Source organism: Bubalus bubalis, chromosome 6 (assembly GCF_019923935.1).
Source record: "Bubalus bubalis isolate 160015118507 breed Murrah chromosome 6, NDDB_SH_1, whole genome shotgun sequence".
NCBI lineage: Eukaryota > Metazoa > Chordata > Mammalia > Artiodactyla > Bovidae > Bubalus > Bubalus bubalis.
The window spans coordinates 106,024,285-106,047,930 of NC_059162.1; the positions used below are offsets into that span (position 1 = coordinate 106,024,285).

At 51.6% G+C, this 23,646-nt stretch overlaps 1 protein-coding gene across 1 annotated transcript; it reads left to right on the forward strand.

The window, feature by feature from the left end:
- The first annotated feature begins 4,393 nt into the window (after positions 1-4,393).
- On the forward strand, positions 4,394-22,909 carry NT5C1A (5'-nucleotidase, cytosolic IA). The gene is made up of 6 exons (XM_006077519.4): positions 4,394-4,687; positions 12,358-12,525; positions 13,557-13,686; positions 15,136-15,258; positions 17,657-17,841; positions 19,393-22,909. Exons 1-6 carry the CDS (start codon positions 4,562-4,564, stop codon positions 19,756-19,758), a joined length of 1,098 nt encoding a protein of 365 aa, XP_006077581.4. The 5' UTR covers positions 4,394-4,561; the 3' UTR covers positions 19,759-22,909.
- The last annotated feature ends 737 nt before the right edge of the window (positions 22,910-23,646 follow it).

Sequence of the window (23,646 nt, forward strand, 5' to 3'; positions counted from 1 at the left end):
AAGGTGGTGGGGTGGGGATGGGAGTTGGTGGCAAAGTGTTTTTCTCAGAACATGCCCCCCTCAATAGCCAGAGAAGCACTGTTCCCTGCAGGGAGTGGGAGCCAGTGAGGGGGGAGCAGTCAGCTGCAGGTGTCTGCTTCCTCCTGAAACGCTCAATTACTTTTACAAGGGTTTTCTCAAGGACGCTTGGAGGGGGCCAGCTCCCTTGACAGGAAGCAATTAGGACAGAGGAGGGAGGCTGACCTGGCCTCAGGGCAACCAAACCTAAGGAGGTGACTCAGAGGCCTGAGAACTGGCGGTGGGGGGTGGGGGGGGCTGCTGTTTCCAGCTGAAGCCACACTGGAGGGAGGGAGAGCCTTGTTCCTGCCTGGTTTGAGGGCACAGGTCAGTCCACCTCCTGCTTTCACATTTGCCTTCTGCGCCATCTGGCCCTGAAGATCCAGAATGTGCCTCCTAAAGCGTGGATCTCACCATGTCAGCTCTCCAAGCCCTGCTTCTTCCTCCAGTGTAATAAGCTTCTTCAAAGTCCCTCTCCGCCCTGTCACCTGCTGACATCAGAAGCCAGCTCTGCCCCTACCATGCCTCCTGCACAGGAATCACTGTGAATTGCCCTCCGTTTCCCTAAGGGATCTCTTAGGCTTCTGTGCTTCTGCGCAAGCCACTGCCCCTCCCTGGGCCAGCCATGCCCCCATCTCAGTGATCTCCTCTGTGAAGCCCTCCCAGATCTCAAGCAACTGGCGCCTTGCGTCCACACAGTCCATCATAGTCACCAAACAGCTTCCCATGCGATTCCCTGCCAGCTGGGCTGAACGCACACTTATGTCTCTGTTTTTAAAAACATTTTTTAAGGAAATGAAGGCTCAGAGAATGAATGGTAAGGCCAGGACTTGAACTCAGATCTCTTAACTTCAAAGCTGCTATTTATCATGCATTCTCATCCATGGGGAGTGAATCCAAATCTGAATGTGAAAACGGAGGTAACAGACCTCAAGTTCTGTGCTTCAGAGGAGGGAGAGTCTTCCCTGGCAGGCCAGGGGGTAGAGGAGCGGTAGGGGAGGAGGACAGGTGAAGGATGAAGCTCTTGTTCATCAAGAGAGCAGGAGGTGGTGTCCACCCCTGGTCTTGCTAAGGACCAGCCCACAGGGGAGCAGTTCAGGTAGAATCCTGAGTCCTCCCTAGATGGGCTTTTCCTGTGCTTTCACCTGCCACAGGGAAAGATGGGTTCTCAGCTCACGTTGTCCCAAATTAATAACCCTGGAGAAGACAAAGGCAAATCTCCCAGCACCTGTATATAAGAGTATAGGAGAGTGAGTGATGCAGCTGAGGTCATGTGCCCATCCTGGCTCAATCACTGTGTCCAGGGAAATAGGGTTCTCCCATTGGGCAGGTCTATGTCACATGCCTATTCCTGTGACCAGGGAGGCAGGGCCTGTTACTAGAAGAAGAGAGTGGGAAAGGATGCTAGTCAGCAAATCCAATAGCCACCAACTTCTGAGGAGCATTTGTAGAAGTGATGTGGAGAATCTCATGGAAATTTAGAGGTGGGCACTATAGCCAGGCTTCAAGCTAGGACTTGGGAAACTGTCAGGACCAGAAGTAGCTCCCTCTCAGAGCAGCATGGTTTCTCTTTCGTGGAGTCTCTGCTGCCTTCTGCACATTGCTTCCATCTTTATATCCTGGTGGGCTCAATCTGCTCACAGAGTTTTTGCCTCTTCGCTTTATGTTGCACATAACTACAGCTTGCTAAGGCCCATCTAGGTCTCTTAGAAGCCAACTATATTTTGTAGTATTCCTAGCTTCTTTTCCTATGGTTGACTATCCAGCCTCTGTTTCCCAGTTCCCAGTTCCTGAGGAAGAGAAATCTGATTGGCCCAGATCTTTCCTTTCAACTCAGGCTACACAGGTCAAAGGTCACTAGACAGCAAGGGGACGGTTCACCTTTGCATCAGGTACTCGCTGCCAGCCAAATAATGACTACACATTCTCCTCCTCAATGAGGCACCTGAGAATAATGGACCCCTTCCTAGAATTTCATTATTTATTGTTGTGTAGCAAGACACCTCAAAACTTAATGCTGGAAACAACAAAAATGTATCATTTTTCATGATTCTGTGTGTTGGCTGGGCTCACCTGGGAGGTTTTGTTGCTTCACACGCTGTTGGCTGGGGTCACTCATCCCACATCACCCCACTAAGAGATGGGCTGCGACTGGAACTGTTAAGATGGTCTCATTCATATGTCTGCAGCTGACAGCTGCCTGAGAAATCACTGGCTTTTGATCCTCCAGGGCCTCACTGCTTCTTCATGTGACCTTTCCAGATTTCTTCACACTGTAACTGGCTCCCAAGAGGACGTAAAAAAGATCTGCAAGTCCTCTTAAAGCTTAAGCTTGGAAACCGCACATCACTTCCACAGCACTCTATCAGTCAAAGCAAGACACTGGGTCGATCCAGTGCCACCTCTGGAAGGGAGGAATGTTCAAGTCACACCGCCAAAGGGCAAGCAGGATGGGAGAGAGTTTGGGGCCATTTATGGAAACAATCTACTATGAGTGGAGAAAGACAACTCTAAACATACTTCCCTCAATCTTAATATGTCTTATGATTACAGTAAGTCCCCTACATACAAACCTTCAAGTTATGAACAGAGATGTGAACGTACAATCACCTGGCCAATTGTGTCAGTTCATGTGTCTGGTGTATATTGTCACACGGGTGCCTCCTGTATAAGTGGTTGTGCTTTTGTGTACTTTATAGCACTGTATAGAGCACAATAGTACAGTATTTCTCTATTTCAAGCCCAGAATGGCCAGAAGCAAGCATAAAAACAGTGGTGATGTAGCTGGTACTGCTGTACTTTTCAAAGTACTCTACTGTAAGATTAAAAATATTTCTTTCATTTTTTGTGTTTGTTTTATATGTATTATTTATGTGAAATATATTATAAACATATTATCAGTTCAGTTCAGTTCAGTCGCTCAGTCATGTCCGACTCTTTGCGACCCCATGAATCGCAGCACGCCAGGCCTCCCTGTCCATCACCAACTCCCGGAGTTCACTCAGACTCACCTCCATTGAGTCGGTGATGCCATCCAGCCAACTCATCCTCTGTCGTCCCCTTCTCCTCCTGCCCCCAATCCCTCCCAGCATCAGAGTCTTTTCCAATGAGTCAACTCTTCGCATGAGGTGGCCAAAGTACTGGAGTTTCAGCTTCAGCATCATTCCCTCCAAAGAAATCCCAGGGCTGATCTCCTTCAGAATGGACTGGTACAGTGCTATATAGCCGATTGTGTTAGTTGGGTACCTAGGCTAACTTTGTTGGACTTACAAACAGATTGAACTTACAAATGTATTCCTGGAACGGAATTTGTTTGTATGCAGGGGACTTACTGTATTTCTCCCTTCCTCCCATGCAGTTTGGTTGGTTACTCCCAGGTCATGATGGAGGGTGGGCAGACCCCTGCATTTTTTACCCCATCCCAGTCATACTTCCTCCAAGCTAAGCCAGTATTTTTCTCCTGCTGCCCCCATCCACCTTTGCACTCTTTTAGACACACACAGAGATGTCCCTTGTTCGCTTCCTAACCCGTGCCTTGGAATGAGTGGCATCAGTGTCTGCACCTCGGGCTCTGCACCAAGGAGGACAATGCTCTAGAAATCCAGGACGGTGGTCCAAGACTCTTGGTTTCCTAGGTTTTTCCATCCTCCTTCCATCTCACCACTTTAAGGCCTGTAACTAACCAAGCTCAGCCGGTGGGACCTGGGAGGGTGCGCCCCCTGCTGGCCATTGATGTCTAGTCTGGGTTCCCAGCCCCGCCAAGGGGAGCCTTTTGTTGCCACCGACTTGAAGGGTCCCTCCGTCTTGTTGGGGAGGAGCTGACGGGCTGGGCCCTCCAATGTGGCCCCCGCTAGAAGCAGGTTCCTGCTCTAGCAGGAGCTGTCCATCCTGCTGGATGGAGCTGTCCATCCACCACCTCCTCTCCCTCCGCGAAGTTGACTAGGATCCCAGGAGACATCGCTCAGGGTCCCAGGGTCCTGGCATCAGAGAGGAAAGACGGTGGGGGCGGGGCGGGGGAGGAGGGAATAGCTTTTTAATTTTTTTTGGAGGGGGGCTAGAATTTCATTTTCTCCTTTGTGGATCACCACCCTGGGTTTTAAAAAAAATAGTAGTCAGGCTTCCCCTTCTTTCGGTGCCGTTGACCGCCTGCGAAGAACAGGATCCCCGCAATCCCGAAACCTCAGCAGCCCGAAGGCCTGGTTTCAGGCTCAGTCCTGCGAGCCGAAGGATCTAAACCCTCATTAGGCGTGGGGCGGTCGGGGAAGGAGAGCTCAGTGTCCCGAAATACAACCCCACCAGCAACAGCAGCTACACACCGACTGCGACTGGTCGGGTTGAGCACCCAGCGCACTGCCCTCCCTCCTGCCGGCCCGCACGCGCACTCTCCCGCGGCTGCCGCCCCCTTCTCACGCCCGGGACGCGCCTCCCTCCCTCCCGCAGCCCAGTCCCGCCGGCTCCGCTCTCCGCAGCTGCCTGCTTCGGCCAGGCAGGGTCAGAGCCGAGCATGGAACCCGGGGAGCCCCGGGAGCCCCGCGAGCCCGGGCCGGGAGCAGAGACCGGCGCGGCCCCGCACTGGGAGGAAGCCAAGACTTTCTATGACAACCTCGCGCCCCAGAAGAAACCCAAATCGGTAAGACCAGAGCATGGGTATGGGGCAGGGCAGGGTGAGGGTCACTCTAGGAGGGGTCGTCAGCCCTTCGGAGAGGGACCCGTGGTGCCCCTCCGAGAAGGGACGCAGATCCTCATCACCAGCATATGCCAGGCCGTTGGCACAGGCTCCGTTTTATTTTGAGAGCTCTGGTCGGGTGTTTTTTTTATCTCGGGACTCCGGTTCCACGCCAGGATCCTCCTCCCCCATGCTGTCATCAGGGCCCAGCTCCGAGCCGCGGCCCAGCCGGGGGCACGGGGGCAGCACTTGTTGGCAAAGCCGGTCCGCGGCGCCTGCTGAAGCGCGGGGGCTCAGGTAACCGGACTCTGTAAACCCGGCTCCTTGCTGTGCGCTCCGGTTTCTGCCATCCTGCGCACAGGGCTCCGGCTCGGGGTGCCGGGGTCCCTGGGTTTTAAGAGAAGGGAGCTGCACTGAAATCTGCGCTCTGAGCTTAGGGCTCTGCGTCCCTGGCTCTGGGGTCCCAGCGCTGGACTGTGCCCCAGCTCCGGGCTCTCCTCCCCTCACAGGGTAGCCCTCACTGGCATCAGCGTTTCTGCAACTAGGTGGTCGCCTCAGCCCCCAGGACTCACACAGAGGAGGACTCTCGTCTCCCCTTGGTTCCTGGGCCTTGCTCACTCCAACTTCCCCGATCTCAGAGCTTGGGAAGGGGATGGAGGATGGAAGCTAGCTCAGAGCATCCTCCAAAGAGCTCCAAACTGACCGTAAAGCACCCTGCTGCTTCCCTCCAAAGACCCCTCCCATGGGGCCCACCTTGTCAACAGTCATTCCCTGGTGCACCTCCAGTCCTGCTCAGCAGTGCGGATTGAGAGATGAATTAGGCTGAGTCCCTGCCCCAGGAGCTCACAGAGACCCTAGATACGGTGAATGCCCAGGTGAAAACCTTAGCAGTGGGAGCATAAGGCAGTGACCGCCAACTCAGTAAGTCTTGTAGAGGTGGATTGGTTTGAGCTGATCTTAAAGCCTGAGTAGGTGGACCTTCCCGGACAGGGAAACAGGATGAGCAAAAGACACACGGTCGATGTCTTTGAAACTGAGTGAGAAAGTAAAATGCAGGATCTTTAGGAGAGGAGTTGGGAGATGCCAGAGACCCACAGAGGGCCTTGAGTGCCACATTAAAAAGTCCAGATCTTATTCAGTAGGGTTGCTGCTGCTGCTAAGTCCGACTCTGTGCAACCCCATAGACAGCAGCCCACCAGGCTCCCGCGTCCCTGGGATTCTCCAGGCAAGAGCACTGGAGTGGGTTGCCATTTCCTCCTCCAATGCATGAAAGTGAAAATTGAAACTGAAGTCGTTCAGTAGTGCCCGACTCCTAGCGACCCCATGGACTGCAGCCTACTAGGCTCCTGCATCCATGGGATTTTCCAGGCAAGAGTACTGGAGTGGGGTGCCATTGCCTTCTCCAGTGGGGTTAGAGGTCTTAAAATTAGGCTCCATGAAGACCCATGTTTCAGGGTGTCTGCTTACAGATGAAGTCAATTCATTTTCTTTCTTCCTCAAACTATGTTTTACAAAAGTAAAAATACGTGATAAAACTCAGCTCACTCAAATGTGTTGGGGGACATGTTAGCACCTTGGAGACCACCAGTGTGTTACCTTATGCTACAGGTCGATGATCTCTTTTAGCAAACCTCAGAATGAAGTTTTTATGGTGATCTGTTTTAACAGAAGAGTATCGTGAGATTGCTGACAACTGTGGTTGAGTTTCCTGAGGCTTGTAGTTTAAAATAGAACAAAACAAAAAAGCCTTTTTGCCATTCGCAGCCACTTATTGGTATGAATCAGGACTTTCTCAATGCTGTGCAAAACCCAGCAAATTGAAACAAACAAACTGACTAGATGGTGAAGTTTAAATTCTCACTGGCCTCCTGTATTCATTGGTGGACATTAAATATAAATATACCATGAACATCTGAATACATAATACATTTGAATTCATGTGTGTGAAAGTGAAAGTCGCTCAGTCGCGTCTGACTCTTTGGGACCCCATGGACTGCACCATGATATTCTCCAGGCCAGAATACTGGAGTGGATAGCCTTTCTCTCATCCAGGGGATCTTCCAAACCCAAGTCTCCCACATTGCAGGTGGATTCTTTACCAGCTGAGCCACCAGGGAAGCCCAAGAACACTGGAGTGGGTAGCCTATCCCTTCTCTAGGGGATCTTCCTGACCCAGGAATTGAACCGGGGCGTCCTGCATTGCAGGCAGATTCTTTACCAACTGAGCTATCAGGGAAGCCCTATTGAATTCATGGTATGAATTTATACCAATAAAATATGGTACTATATGGTTTACATATTGGGGCTCTCCCAAAAAGTTTATTTGCATCAATGTCAACCTACTTAAACAAGTATGAAAACCATTATGAGCTACCACAGGATTTTTCAACAAGGGATTAACTTGGTTCGTTTTAGCAAGGTCACTTTGCTAAAGTGAGGCTGTGTTTGTGGATGGCTTGGAGAGGGTGTGCCTGGTAACAGGCAGAGCAGTGAAGAGGCTGGTTCCTGCCTGGGGAGGAAGCTGGACTAATGTTACAGCCTCAGGGATGGAAAGAAGGGGATGGAGACTAGGATGGTGAGTGGAGCTCACCAGTCCATTTCCTCCGGGATCTCAGGCCCCGTCGTCAGTTATGACCTCTCGGTCAGTCCCTGGGCCTTGCTGTTCTCTGGGAGGCAAGAAGACTGGTGGCTTACTGGTCCCTACTCTTTGCTGTGGGAACCCCTCCCCCCACTGGCTATTTTGGGGGCTTTGGGCCTCCTGGGCCCCATGCTGGTCTGGCCTAGACTTATTCTCATCCCCTGGCTCCTGAGTAAAATAGTTAACCCTGAAGGTCTATATGAGGCCCTCACCTCAAGAGGTCAGAGGACTTCCTCAGTCCATACCTATCTTGTTCCCCTCTCCTCCAGCAGTTCTTCTGCCTCTAAGTCCTTCTAGAAACAGCAGTTCATGGCCATGTTCCTATCTTGGGCCCAACAGGCAAAATCCCAGGGCCTCAATGCGAGCTCCTCGGGCAGGCAGGTGGGGCCAGGTTGCCCTGCATGATGCCTCAATCTTGTCCCTGAAGCAGGAGTAACCAGCCGGTCCCCCTACACCACTCCAGTGAAAGACAGAGAGAGCTGGAGGGACCTGGCTTCTTGGAGTCCAGAGCTCCTAAACTGAGACCTTGGTCTGGCGTAGAGGGTCTTTCTGATCCATGGTTCAGTCCGGTGTCTGGACTTCTTCCTGATTTCTGGAGGAACTGCCCCGAGGTACACCTGATGGCATTTGACAGGGTGGCCTCCCTCTGCAGCGAGGTCCAAGGACATCTCTAGGTGCTTGGCTTCTCCCCAGCTCTGAGCAGCCCCTTTCCCCTATTCTTTCAGCTCTGCCTGGAGCCTGGACAGGCTGTTCCTCTCTCCCAGCTGGGATCTGAATTTTTCACAGCAGCTAAGGCCCTCTAGGCCCTTAGACTCCTCCTCACTTGTACAGAGTCAGAGCAGGCTAAGCAGGAGAGCAGGGTCCCATCCTGGGACTCTCCATTTTGGGGGTAGAGAGTCCTACCCTTTGAAACCTCCGTCTGAAGGCATGGTGCCCCTCACCAGTTCCCCCAGATCTGGAAAGGGAGGGCAGGAGGGTAGGGAAGCATCCAGGACAGTGGATGTAGCAGGGGTTGGGGTCTTCCAGGAGTGATTGAGGAGGGGAGTAGAGGTGGGTGGTGCTGATGTGTGGACAGAGGCCAGAGGCTTAAGATCTTATCCTGGCTCTGCCGTGGCTTTGCTGGATGACCTCAAGTAATACTCTGCCCGTCTCTGGGCCTCTTTCCCCATCTGTCAAAGAAGGAAGTGGAGACTCCTGGGACTGAGGCAGCTGGGATCTTTTTCTTGCAATGGCCAGAGGTGGGATGTGATGGGATCTGTGCAGGTCAGCCGGACACAGCAGTCTGGCAGGGACTGTGGGACAGAAAGTGAGGAGCGAGACCTTGGATGGCTGCCTGGGCTGGAGCGGTGGCTTGGGAACCTGCCTGAAGGGGCTGGGAGGGCAGCTGGCTCTCTGTCCTTGAAGGGGTGATGGGCTGTCCCTGGGGCAGTAAGTCCAGGGGGCGAGGCAAGCTCAGCTCCTGCCTTGAAGGCCAGCAGACCTCCTGGGTTTATGAGAGCAGGTCTCCCCACCCCCCTCGCAACTGTACTCTTACCGTCCCAGGCCATCCCTCTATTACCCCTTTTCTTTAATTTTTACCTTCCTTCCTTGAAGGCTCACAGTGGCTAAGGGGGTTGGGAGGTACCCAGCCCAAGGACACACAGGCACTGCAGGTGGCTGGCGGCTGACAGAGTTACTGGGCTGAGCCCCAGACGACGGTCACCTGTCCTGCCAACACCTTAGACTCGCCCTACTGGCCCCACACACTGTCTTGACTGGGGTAAAAGTCAAATGCAAACTGAGGTCTGCCTCATGAGTCTGGGGACTCTAGTCTTCTGTTCCTACTTTGAGGTTCTAAAGCTTCATTAGCCACTATGGCTACTTAAGTTTAAACTGATTAAAATTATATGCAATTAAAAATTCAGTTCCTCCTTCTCACTGGCTGCATTTCAAGTGGCTCTCTAGCCACATACAGCCACACGGACGGTGCTGGACATTTCCATTTTCACAGAGAGGTCTATTGGACACTGTTCCTCTAGAGGAGGCATGGACCTCTGCCTTGGGGATAGATCATAAGCTCCCTGGGGGCGGGGATCACATCTGTATGGTCCCCCACACAGTGCCTGTCACATGGTCATCACTCTGTTGTGAACTGATTGGGACCCAGGCTTGACTCCAGAGAGAAAAACTGGGATTGACTGCGTGGCTGCCAGGGCTGCTAGGAGCAGGCCACAATGCAAGGTCCATTTATGAGCCTTGCCCCCAACTTGAGTCCCTGCTTCCTCATCTGCCAAATGGGAACCATGGTCCCAAGATTGCTCAAGTCACAGAGATGTGGTGGGACTCTCTAGACAACTGTGAGTCCCTTGGGGACCTGCATTCTCATCCTCCGCAGGGATTATGCAGGGTCCGGCTGCTGCCTGTGGCGGCATTCCCCTCTCCCTATTCCACAGGAGGTGCTGAAGGAGTTCTGAGACCCTCATGGGCCCCTGAAAGAAGGCCTTCTGGCATCTGGCACCTGCCTACTCTTCTGGGCTCAGCTACACTCTGCCCCCATGCACAGGGCTCTGCTCACCTTTGTGAAGGCACGGCATGTGTTCACAGCTCCTCATGCCTTCCTTCACCCCACTTCTCCTTCAAGGCTCTGCTGAGACGCCACCTCTCCCATAGCAGCTTCCTCTGAACTTTGCTTTCGCCTGGTTCTAGCATTCATTTCAGGCCCTTTTGCACTTCTGTTTACCCATCTTTCTCCCCCACCAGCTTCTGACTCTCAGGGCAGGAGCCAAGTCTCTACCAGGACCATCCTCAGGCAGAGCCCAGGTGCTTGGCACAAAGAAACAATAATAAATGTTTGTCAAATCTGCATCAACTCAAACAGTATTCTCTTAGCGTCTACTATATTTCAAGCAATTTGAACAGTTAAGGGCACTGCAGTGGAGTTTCTGGTTCATGTTAAATTTGTTATGGTAAATACTGTCTTTCATTAAAATAAATTGCTAATAAGTTCAGAGACATTAAATATTTACTGAGCACCTACTATATGCTAAGCACAGTTTGGAGGACTAGAGATACAATACATGAACAAGATAACTCTGGTTCCTGCTCCCTCATAACTTAAGCATGGTTCCTGCTTCTAGAACTCTGCCTAGAAACGGAAATAGTTAAATAAGCAATTGCGCTTCCCTGGTGGCTCCGTGGTAAAGAATCCACCTGCCAATGCAAGAGACTCGGGTTTGGTCCCTGGGGTCAGGAAGAGCCCCTCGAGTAGGAAATGGTAACCCACTCCAGTATTCTTGCCTGGGAAATCCCATGGATGCAGGAGTCTTGTGGATTACAGTCCTTGGGGTCGCAAAAGAGTCAGACACGACCTAAGGACTAAACAACAACAACAAATAAGCAATTATGTATATTAACATATATGCATATATAGTTGTTGTCAGAGGTTTATTGAAAATATTACAGCAGAGCAGAAAGATTCAAACGGCTCCACATGGTATTTTGAAATTCATCCCAACTGTATGCTGAGTGACCGGCAGATTGGACAGACTACCAAAGTCCAAGAGATTCAGCATTTCCTTAGTGTCAAGCATCTACATCAACGAATTATACTAAAAGGAAAAAATTTACTAAATTTATTAAAATTTTACTAAAAAGGAAATCGGTAGGAAATGTAGCAAGCCCATTACTAGGAATAAGGGACAATTTTGTAAAGATGACATGTAGTTTGAGAGCTTAGGGTTGACTGGATGGGGAGTCAGGGAAAGAGCAAATCAGGCAGAAGAAACATCCAGTGTAAAAGTTCAGAGAAGGTGGGTGGAGATGTGCTCAGACATGAGAAAGGTCAGATAGAGCAAAGCAGGGTAATGAGAAGGTAAGAGAGGAGACAGAGGTAGGAGTCTCATGAAGGTCTTCCTACTCCATCCTCAAGGCTGCTGATCAGAGTGTGAGAAGAATTTGATGACAGTGGGTGCATGTGTGCTAAGTCACTTCACTTGTGTCTGACTCTTTGCGACTCTATGGACTGTAGCCCACCAGGCTCCTCTGTCCATGGGGTTCTCCAGGCAAGAATATTGGAGTGGATTTCCATGCCCTCCTCCAGGGGATCTTCCCAACCCAGGGATTGAACCTGTGTCAGTTATGTCTTCTGCATTGGCAGGCAGGTTCTTTACCACACAGAGGGCACTACTGAAGGGGGTGGGCATGATCAGATCTGAATTTGAGAAAAATCCCCTGACGACAATATGGACCACAAATTGGAGGGAATAAGAGATGGTGATAGCTGGCCCATGGTAGGGAAGACAGGAGGAAGTGGATGGATTCTAGTAGAGTGGATAGGTTTTGGTGACTGATTGAAGGGGAAGGGAGCAGAGGAAGAGGGAAGACTTGAGGTTGACTTCTGGGCTCTGGGCTGGGGGATGAGTGGTTGGTGGTGCGGAGCACTGAGATGAGGAAGAGTGGAATGGGGTGAGGCTTGAGGGTGGACAGATTGCTGTCCTCGGGAACTCAGCCTTGGGCATGATGAGTTTGAGTGTTTGTTAGTCAACTGGGCAGTTAGAAATAACAGTCTGGAGCTCAAGAGAAAGATCTAGGCTGGAGACAGATTTTCTTCTTTAATTGTCATGCTACTGGGCACCATTTCTTCCCAGGGTCATGTAGCTCCCATTTTATAATGGACACCTTCTGAAGACCATCTCGAGCATCAGTCATACTTCGGCTGCTTACACTGTATTCATTTTTCTGTCATGTCAAGCTGGGCAGCTAGACTGCAAATTCCCTGAGGACATGTGCCTCCCACCAGATTGTCCTCCTCCTTGGGGAGCCATCATCTCCCCCCAGTCCCCAGCTGGGTCCTTCACAGAGGGGATCCTGATCTAGGTCTGTCCCTGCCCAAGACTGGACTCTTTAGGGCAGAGGCCAGGCCTGGGCTCTCTCCCTGCCCCAGTTCCCAGTAAGGCTGGTACATGAGACCTGCCTCAGGCAAGTCTGAGGGTCAACCCCTTCTCCTGCATCCCTGCAGCCCAAGCCCCAGAATGCCGTCACCATTGCCGTGTCCTCCCGAGCCCTGTTCCGCATGGACGAGGAGCAGCGGATCTACACGGAGCAGGGCGTGGAGGAATACGTGCGCTACCAGCTGGAACACGAGAACGAGCCCTTCAGTCCTGGACCAGCCTTCCCTTTCGTGAAGGTGAGAGGCAGTCCCACCACTGGCCATACAAAGCCTTCATGGGCATTAGCTAAAAGCCCTCCCATGGGAGTTGGGGTTGGTAGATTACATTTAGGATGGATAAACAAGGTCCTACTATATAACACGGGGAACTATATTCAGTATCCTGTGATAAACCATAACAGAAAAAATATGAAAAAAGAAGTGTATAAAAAAGTATATTCTGCTGCAAATCTTGTTATAATTTCAGACATAGTATTCATCCAAGGAACACTGTTGTTGTTTTAATCTTTATTTATTTGGCTGCACCAGGTCTTAACTGTAGCATGCGAACTCTTACTTGTCACATGTGGGATCTAGTTTCCTGTCCAGGGATCAAATCTTGGCCCCCTGCATTGGGAGCCCAGAGTCTTAGCCACTGGACCACCAGGGAAGTCCCCCCAAAGAACACTGTCTTTTATTACAGATTAACTAGAGAGGAACATAATAATGTAACTGAAAAATACCTTGATCTAATACATTGAACTATTTATATTTTGTATTTACGATTATCTACTGAATTTGCTTTCACTTATTTAAAGAAATCTTAATTACTTCTTATTTTTTAAAAAATAAAAGCACTCCCATAGGGGTTTGAGTAAAGGAAAAAGGTCCCCTATGGGTAGTGCTACCCCACAGGATCATGACTTGGCAAGGGGACAGCCATTGTGGGAAGAAGAGTCCTCCCCATCCCCTGAACGAATACAGCCCCACTTCAGATACCCAGCTTAGTTCGTGGAACCTGAGCTGAATTTTGACTTCCATTCACCCTTTTAGTGAGGTGTCAAAATCTAATAATTTACATTATTGAATGGGCAATAACCAACCCATACAAGGACAGAGATTAGGGGGTGATAGTCCATGTCCACTGATCTGACCTCGAGCCCAGCCCCTGACTTCCCCTCCCCTCCAAGCATTGGATCCCAGCCCACCGCTCATCCCCACCCCTGGCTACTAACACCAGGCATCAGTCCGTGGGGAGTCTGAGCCCTAGGACCCACTTTCCCATCCAGGCTCTGGAGGCTGTGAACAGGCGGCTGCGGGAGCTGTACCCTGAGAGCGAGGACCTCTTCGACATCGTCCTGGTGACCAACAACCACGCTCAAGTGGGTGTCCGTCTCATCAACAGCATCAACCACTATGGTAAGCATGACAGCTTTGGCCATGACATGATCCCTAGAGGACACCCAGGGTTGGCATCACAGCTCTGCAGGCTGCAGGTATGCCCACTGGAATCTTAAGCCCAGCGGGGTTCTGGTAAATAGGCTCTTTCAAAAAACAAAACCACCCCTCCCCAAATTCTGATCATAGCGTTGCCATTTTTAGGGTGTTAATACTCCCATTGTGGCTGATGTCCAGCTATCAATAACTGAACAATCTAACTGGCTCCAAAAGTCCCTGAATGTTTGACATTTGGCCCTTGTAAGCTGGTACAAGCCAGCTCCAGCACATCCTTGCACAGGCCCCACTCCCTTCGCCATCCAATTGGGTATTTGCTGCCTCTGTGTCTCAGTTTCTCTTTGCAGTGGGGCTGACAGGTCTTACAGGGCTGTTGGGGGAGGCAGGTGCCGTCGTCAGAGTGAAGGGACTTTGTGTCTTAGTCCAAACTCTTGACTGAAAGTAATGGACCCTCTAGAGCCAGCCTTAGCTCAAGAGAATGATTTCTCGCTAGGTTATTGGAGTGCCTCTTGGAACCACAGGGAAGGAAGTAAAACTGAGCCCAAAGGGCCTGAATCCAAGTACTGGTAATCTCTCCAAGGCTCTTTTTCTCTCTGGACCACAACAGCCCTGATTTCTGCTTCTCTCAGCAAATCCATTCTTATTTTCCTTTGTTGTCTCTTTTTCTCTTTCTCCAAACTGTGTTTCTTTGCTTTTCTTGAATATGGCCCAATTTTACAAGTTTGCAAGTCCTTGTTTTCAGCAATCAAGAGAACCAGTTGGCATTGTTTTAATCCTAATTTCAAACTGTTGGAAGCAGGGGTGATATTAAAAATATTTACCCACTTTGTAACACAAGTTCTGAGGAATCAGGAAGGACACCACCTATGGTACTGAGGCAGGGTCCTGAAGGACCCCTGCTGTGCCCTTCCATGGTGGACCGTCCTGTGTGAGGGGCTGGGGCAACGATGCAGTAACTCCGTGGGTTCAGAGCCGCAGCTGTTGACAGACAAGCAAAGTTTTACAACCTGCACAGACATGGGTACCAGGTGACTATCAGCCTAGGCCGGAAGAGAATCTGACTGGCCCAGCTTGAGGCAGGTGCCTACCCCGATATAATCAACTACGATCAGGAAGGATTGACCGTGAATCACATGGCTGGGGACCTGCCTTTGTAGTACTGTGGTTCCCTGACAAGGGGATGTTACTGCGAGCCAGGCAGCCCCTTCAGAGATGTGGTCATCCCCATTTCGTGGATGAAGGATGGGGGGAGCTCAAAGAGGGGGAACGCTGGCCTAAAATCATTCAGAGAATCACTCTGCTGCCCCACCACCACTCAGAACCAAGATGGCATCCATTGGACACGGAGGGACCACTCTGAGGTGCTGAGGGTTGACCCAGACATCACCTGGCTCCTCTCTACCTCCTCCCCAGACCTGTTCATTGAGAGGTTCTGCATGACAGGCGGCAATAGCCCCATCTGCTACCTCAAGGCCTATCACACCAACCTCTACCTGTCGGCTGATGCAGAAAAAGTGCAGGAGGCCATTGATGAAGGTGAGTCAAGCTGGAGAAGGAGAGTGTGGGGGATCTGGCAAAGAGGAGTGTGGGGAGCCAGTGTCAGAGATGGGCAGCCTGGTCCTAAAGCTCTGAGCAGGCGCTAGGTGTTGCCATGGTAACTGGAAGGGCAGTACGTCCCTTAATTCCTACGGCCTGTCCTGTAAACCCTGAGAACAAAGTCCCATCTGTTTCACTCATTGCCCATCTAGTTCCCTCTCCCACCTCCTGCCCTACCATGTTAAGGATGCTTTTACTCATCCACATCACCCAGCCATCAGTTTCTGTGGGAACCCTCTTTGCAGCCCAGAAAGCTATTCCCTTCTAAGAAAATCCTCCAGATCAGTAGGAGTTCTGATTCCCGTGTGACCATGGGCAGCCTCTGTCCCTCTCTGGGCCAGTGAGGAAGGAGATCAGTACTTTTCCAGCAAAGTGTAGAGCAAAGTGAGTCAGTTATACATATATTCATTCTTTTTTTACATTCTTTTCTCATATAATTGTCACAGAATATTGAATAGAGTTCCTGTGCTATACAGTAGGTCCTTGTTGGTGCTCTGTCTTATATATAGTACTGTGTGTATGTTCATCCCAAGCTTCTGATTTACCTCTGCCACCAATATTTCCCCTTTGGAAATATTGTTTCCAAATAAGTTTGCTTTGCAGCCAACAATGTGTTCACTTACCTCTTCCTCTCTCATACTATCTCCTGCCTAGAAGCCTGGCCTCTCTCCCTGCTGAGGCCTACTCACCTGAGCTGCTTGGGGCTCCAAGAGGCTTTCTTTAAGCCCAAAGCAGAACTCATTTTCCTAGACAGATTCATACCCACTGGTTGGGACCTTGGCACTGTCCTGCCTGAGTCCCTCCGTATGTCTTTATGTTAAGCCCAGGCTGGGGAGCAGGGCATAGTCAGGAGGGAGGCCCTGCTCAAGATCAGATGATTCTGGTTCATCCTGGCTCTAGCACTGGCAAAGCTGAGAAGGAAGCTCGTCTGATGTCCAGGGCCTGAGCTTGCTTATAGCATCCTCAGGCTAAGTGAAGGTGAGGTGAAGCCGGCATTGCTCACTCCTCCCAAAGCTCTGCCTCTGCCCAGGCCTAAGGACCCTAGATCCCCAGAGAGCAGGGCTTACGTGGCCTTTGGAGAGGTAAACAATCAAGGATGGGCTGAGCACATTGGCCAGGTCTCCAGCCTCCTGAAACTGCTGTCTGTCATCCAGTGAGCTCTAGTCTGGAGCTAGGGTTCGCAACAGGCATACTGGACCCCATGGAGAAGTCCAGAGTCTGTACTGAGTCACATGTCAATAGTGCGGCCTCCCATGGCCAGCCAAGTTACCCCAGGGAAACTTTCAAGACCAGCAGCCCTAAGGAGGGCATGTAGGGGTGGTTTACCTGCCAAGTTGTGTCCTATTCTTGCAACCCCATGGATTGTAGCCTGCCAGGCTCCTCTGTCCATGGGATTTCCAAGCAAGAATATTGGAGTGGGTTGCCATTTGCTTTTCCAAGGGGTCTTCCCGACCCAGGGATCAAACCAAGGTCTCTTGTGTTGCAGGCAGATTGTTTACCATACCAGGGAGTAAGACATGCCTGGCTGCAGACTAGGGGCTGCCCACATTGCCCCCACCTCAGACTGAAGCCTGGGATCCCTGGACAGAGCTGAAGCATCCTTAATTTTATCTAGGTCTAGAGAGGGTGAGGGACTTGCAGGAACCAATAGTAAGAGAGTAACTGAGGCCCAGCCAGGTTCAGGAGTCCTTCCTGTAGATCTACATCAGGGGCCTGTGAGGAGCCCCAGGAAGGACAGTGGTGGCCTGGGGGGCCCTGCCTTCTACTCAGGACTGATGTTCAACTGTCCATACCAGTCTGCCCTTGCTAGAGTATCGAAAGGCCCCCATACTGATGGATAAAGATAAATAGCTCCTGCCCTGTGCCTTCCAAGTGCCCTCCAATGCCGTCCTGTTCACTGGGAGCCCCTCCCCCCAGACCTTCCCTCAAAGCAGCAACTAAAGAGGAAACCCTGGCTTAGGCTGGGGTCCTCAGAGCCCTACTCAGAGATAAAGCCACTTTCCATTCTTTTTTTTTTTTTTTTTTTTTGGCCTCATTTCATGTAGCATGTGGGATCTTAGTTCCTCAACTGAGGATCAAAACTGCATCCCTTACATTGGAAGCCCAGAGTCTTAACCACTGGACTGATAGGAAACTCCCTCCACTGTCCACTCTTACTGGCCTATTTTGTAATATTCTGAACGTTGGCCCTCCTTTGCAGGGCCCTGAGTCCTGGGCAAGGCAGGTGGGGCAAGGATAGGGTGAGATAGCCCTCTCCTGGCCCCCCAGGCAGCTGAGGTGGGTGTCGGGGTGCCTATTACCCAGACGAGGGGGGACAGTCTTGCCTCTCTCCATGCAGGGATCGCAGCGGCCACCATCTTCAGCCCCAGCAGGGACGTGGCTGTGTCCCAGAGTCAGCTGCGCGTGGCCTTCGACGGGGACGCCGTGCTTTTCTCGGATGAGTCAGAGCGCATCGTGAAGGCCCATGGGCTGGAGAGGTTCTTTGAGCATGAGAAGGCCCACGAGAACAAGCCTTTGGCCCAGGTGCTCCACACACTCCTTGGAACCCCTGGGTGGAGGAAGGAAGCTCCCCAGAACCTGGCCTTGGCTGGAACCTCCAGTCCAGAGCCAAACCCCAAGCTCAGCCCAGAATCCAGCCAGGGCCCCTCCCCAGGCCTCCAGAGCTCCTTTCTCTCACCTTGACTCCTGGCCCCCCTCAGTAAGCTTCTACCTCTTCTCTGAGCCCCCACAGCTCTCATGACATTCCTACCCCCTCTTTGAAGCCCCCATTCTCTCTTGAAGCTGCTCTCTGAAGCCCCTGCCTCTTTGCAGCTCCTTTATGAAGTCTCTGTCCATTTCCTGGAGCCCCCATCCTCCTGCTAAATTCCCATCCCCTCTCTGAAGGCCTCTGTCTTCTTTCTGGGTCTCCATCCCTTCTCTGAAGTCCCCATTCCTCGCTGAATGCCTCACCCTCTCTCTCTGAAGCTGCCCTTCCCTCTCTGAGATTCCCCCACCCCTCTGAGCAGGGTCCTGTCCTCTCAAGAAGCCCCCGATTCCCTCACTGGAGGAAAGGAAGAGCCGGACAAGTGTCCCTCCTTGGGGCAAGGAGATCCAGCTGGTGTGGGGTCTGGGGCAGCCCGTCTGCTCTGGGCCAAACCAGCCCTTCTCACTTTCTGTCTTCCATCCATTGGCCAGGGGCTTGGGGATCCTCACTTACTCTCAAACTACTCAGAGTCTCCCTGAGAGCAGAACACGACCTAGAGCTGGTGGAAATCCCCTGGGGTTGGAACTACTGGGATTCTCTAGCCCTTGGGGAGCTCCTGTCTATGCTTTTAACAAGAATCTGTGTGCTCAGTAACCCCAAAGTCCCTCTCTCCAAGAGCTCAGCTGGCTTTAGCTATGACCCCTGAGTGTTCATTTCACTTCCTTTCTTGTTGGTCCTTCCTAAATCCTTGGGAATCCAGAGCAGGACAGTTTTTTGTTTTTTGGTTTTTTACATTAAGTGAGAGGCAGAGCCCCAGAAGACCTCTGCTTTCCCCAGGTCACGCAGCAAGTGAGGGGTCTCCAAGATTAGAAGCATACCTTTCCTGATCCTTTCCCTGATCCTACGAAACTGGAGCACGACACTCTGAGCCACCCATGCGCCCCAGAAGCAGGGTCGATACTGGGCAGTGACATACTGGTCTGTCTGTCCCAGTAGTCTGCAACCAGAATCCATTCTGTTTGAAGGGTGCCCATGCCATAGTTACTAAATATTTTTAATCTCCTCCCTGCTGATGAGCACAAAAGCCACACTTACAGAGCTGTAGGACAGACACCCATATACCTGGGTGGGCTGCTATAGTAGCAGGGGCCCAGGTGTGTTTTTTCAGTCACAGCAGTGTGGACACCTAGAATGCGGTGGGTACCCACAATCCAACTGATGCGTGCAGTGGCCCGAGCAGGCAGAGCAGAACCGAGAGATTAATAGGGATCCTGCAAAACACTCCAACCACAAACAGCAAGATCTTAGTGCTGTAGGGAGGAGCCCAGCTGGTGAGGGGGCAAGTGTTTGGAAGATGGGTAAGCTCATAGCGTTCCTTTGCCTTCTTGTAGGGCCCCTTAAAGGGCTTCCTGGAGGCACTGGGGAGACTGCAGAAGAAGTTCTACTCCAAGGGCCTGCGACTGGAGTGTCCGATTCGCACCTATTTGGTGACAGCACGCAGTGCAGCCAGCTCGGGGGCCCGGGCTCTCAAGACCCTGCGCAGCTGGGGCCTGGAGACGGATGAGGCCCTGTTCCTTGCAGGAGCACCCAAGGGCCCCCTTCTGGAGAAGATCCGCCCGCATATCTTCTTTGACGACCAGATGTTCCACGTGGCTGGGGCTCAGGAGATGGGCACGGTGGCTGCGCATGTGCCTTACGGCGTGGCCCAGACATCCCGGCGGACCTCACCTACGAAGCAGGCTGCCCCTGCGCAGTAGCTGAGCCACCAGCGCCACCCGATGGACCTTTCTGGTTCCCCACCTCTCTGCCCTTCTGCATGTCTGCCCTCATCCCTGGGAGTGAGGTACCTGTAGAAAACTGCAGACGGGGCCAGCATCCTCGCCAGCCCTCCTTTTAGGCAAACACTGTGCCATGGTCCTGGCTCAGAAAGTAAGACTGTGCAGAGTAGCTGGGTTTCAGGGGGAAGTTGATGAGACTGAGGGTGGGAGAGTCAGAGCAGCCAGGATGCCTCAAGCGGGGCTGCTGAAACTAGCTCAGTGTAGTACAAAGAGATGGGATCTGGCTTCTAAGCTCTGTCTTGGCAAATTAAGTGTATGACTTTAAGTTCCCTTGCAAGGGACTCTAGGATGAGGTGGCCTGCCCCTGAGGTGCTCTGGTGAACACTCCGTCCTTGCAGGAGCCCCTGCAGCCCCTTCGTCACCATTTCCGGGGAGAACGCTCACTGCTTGATGAGTCAGTTTCCCCATCTTCTAGGTGGTCTTCAAACTCTCCTTTAGCTAAAGAAGCTTGGGTTTTATGAGATTGCCCTCTTTGAATCAAGCATTGTGTGCCGGGGCTGCTCCTGATATATATGGCGCTTTTGTACAAGTTATAGAAGGACGAGGTCTTTGGAATGAATTTTGAAAAGAGAACCATTCCTGTGAACTGACCCAGACCATACTGTGGTACACAGCTTGGTTAGCAGGATATAGGCTGGATTTCAGCACCTGCTGGCTCCTCAGCCCAGAGGGCTTTGTCAAATGGGCAAGATGCACAATCAACCACAGCCACTTCCCTACAGTTTTACACATTTGGGAACCACTGGACTAGATGACCTGTCTGCTTCCTGCGATCCCCTGAGTTATCAAGGGTCAGCAGACAGGTGCAGGAGTTTGTGGAAGGAGTGGAGTGAATTTAACCTGCATGCAAACTCTCCTATGGCCAGCAGGGAGCACTGCCTGATCAATGATTCCTTTGCTTTTGTGTGTTTTTTAGCCAAATTTAATTTGTTCCTCCCTGCCAACTCTCTCATCTCAGCCCTTACTCCCTCAGTGATTGTATCCTGCTCTGCTGCCAAGCAGCCCAGTTGGTGGAGGAAGCAGTGGAGAATTGGTGTTTACCATGGCAATCCAGTCCAGCACTCTTGCCTGGAAAATCCCATGGACGGAGGAGCCCCATAGGCTACAGTCCATGGGGTCACAAAAAGTTGGACATAGGGTACAGTCCATGGGGTCGCAAAGAGTTGGACACGACTGAGCGACTTCACTTTCACCTTTCATTGTGAGCTCAAATGCAGGGAAGAAAGCTCAGTGACTGAAGTGGGACGTCATCCAGGATTAGCCTGAGGGAAGGCCTGCCTGGGGTAATGTAGGAAGTGGGAAGAGGTCTGGTTTGGGCTGTGACTGATTAGTGAGGAAGGAGCTGAAATGTCCACCAGCAAGATTCTCCAGCGATGGGATTCTGAGTGGAGGTGGTGAGCTCTTTGTCTCTAAAGATGCTGTGCAAGGGACTCCAGGATGAGGCGACTGGTGAACTTGAGCCCCTGCAGCACCTCTGTCACCACTTGCAGGGGAGAACTCTCATTGCTTGATGAATCAGCCTCTTCCTTTGCTGACAAGCCTGGCTCTCTCTGGAGAGAAGGTGGGAGCTCCAATGATTAATCCCACAGGAAGACCCAGAGGGATAAGCAGACATCAGTGGTGGGGACTGATTGTCTAGCTCCGCAGGGGGAATCCCAGCTGTGAGCAACCACTTTATGAGGCAAGCCAAAGGTGTTATTGGAGGTGTGTGCAGGGGAGCTGGAATGCTTCTGGGGGCAGGGAAAGGAGTGATGGGCAATGTGGAGCCTGTCCTTTGTCCTTTTGAGGACTCAGCCCAGGGTCCAAATGGCCCAGGTTCTGGGCAGTGTAGGGCATAGTAGCAGAGTCAGACAAATAACCCAGGAGGGAGAACAAAGTGAGAAGACTGAGCTGGCTCTGGAAATGAGCGCCAGTTTGTGTGAGAAGAGTCCTGGGCTCGCTGTCCCTCTCAGTGCTGGAGCAGCCAGGAGTCTGACTGTGGGGAGGAAGGGTAAGGCTGTGCCGTGGGTGGGGAGTGGAAGGGTGCTGAGGCAGCTCTGCTGACGCCTTATCAGGGAATGAGCTAGTGATAAAGGTGTCCTTGCACAAGGTCATTCCCAGCCACAGTCAGGATCCTCCCAGGCCTCCAGTCAGAGGCCCTGGTTGGGAGCTCTTTCCCCTGCCGAAGCTCTTGGCCCAGCCAGAGATACTGCGAGGCCTGAGGACGACCTCGAGGAGATGAAAAGGAAGTGAGGGAAGGAGCTCAGCCCCAGTCACCCTTGCTCTTGGCCGAACCACCCCAAGGCCTTCTGCCTCGCCTCCCTCTGGGGTCAGAATCACCACTTGGATGAGCCTCCGGGGCTCTCAGAGCCAGCCGGTAGCCATAAGAAGCCTGAGAGTCTGGGCACAACCGAGGCTCACTGCTTGGACTAGGCTGAGTGACCAGGGTGGACACGTGCACTCCGAGGGCAGCACCAGATGTCACCTAATTAAGATACACCCCAGGGACTCTGAGACCAAGAGGTCCTGCCTCTAGGGCCTCATGATTACAGGGCTGATTCTTCCAGGGCTCTCGGGAAGCAGGAAGATATGATGTGGAAAGCAGCAAGATAAGGTGCGCTAAAAGCTATCTATTTCACTGGAGCACTGTTAATAGACTTGGACAGCCCTGGGCAATGAGAGACACGAGGGTCCAAATTCTATAATTGAAACCATAAATGAGCATTTCAGGCCTGGAAGAGCTTTCAGTGGCTGCCATAAAAGGCCAGAAGTCCTGGGGGCAGGCTGAGGCAGCTGCCAGACACACCTTCTGATCGTTTCAAGTGGTGAGGAGGTGTGCTGGGGAGAAGATTGTTTATTGTGTCAGCAGGCAAATTAAAAGTGAACCTGAAAGAGGAGAGTGAAAAAAGCTGGCTTAAAACTCAAGATTCAAAAAACGAAAATCCAGTCCCATTCCAAAACCGGTGTCCGGTCCCATCACGTTATGGCAAATAAACAGAGAAACAATGGAAACAGTGACAGACTTTATTTTCTTGGGCTCCAAAATCACTGCAGATGGTGACTGCAGCCATGAAATTAAAAGACGTTTGCTCCTTGGAAGAAAAGCTATGACCAACATAGACAGCATATTAAAAAGCAGAGACATTACTTTGCCAACAACGGTCCATCTAGCCAAAGCTATGGTTTTTCCAGTAGCCATGTATGGATGTGAGAGTTGGACCATAAAGAAAGCTGAGCGCCTAAGAATTGATGCTTTTGAACTGTGGTGTTGGAGAAGACTCTTGAGAGTCCCTTGGACTGCAAGGAGATCAAAGCAGTCAATCCTAAAGGAAATCAACCCTGAATATTCATTGGAAGAACTGATACTGAAGCTGAAACTCCAATACTTTGGCCACCTGATGCAAAGAGCTGACTCATTGAAAAAGACCCTGATGCTGGGCAAAATTGAAGGCAGGAGTAGAAGGGGATGAAAGAGGATGAGATGGTTGGATGGCATCACTGACTCGATGGACATGTATTTGAGCAAGTTCTGGGAGTTGGTGATGGACAGGGAAGCCTGGTGTGCTGCAGCCCATGGGGTCGCAAAGAGTCAGACACGACTGAGCAACTGAACTGAATGAACTAAGGCAAATTAAAAAGCCATACAAGCACCAGAGCCCCTGGCCCAGCCAGGGACTGCAGCAGTGGAGCAGAGAGGACACAGCTTCTAGCCAAAAGCATGGCACTCCTGCAGAGCATGTCCCAGGTAATACTTACCAACCAAGTCCCAGACCCAGTGGAAACTGCCACTTAGTTAAAACAGAAGCCCTGTTACTACGCACTGAGACT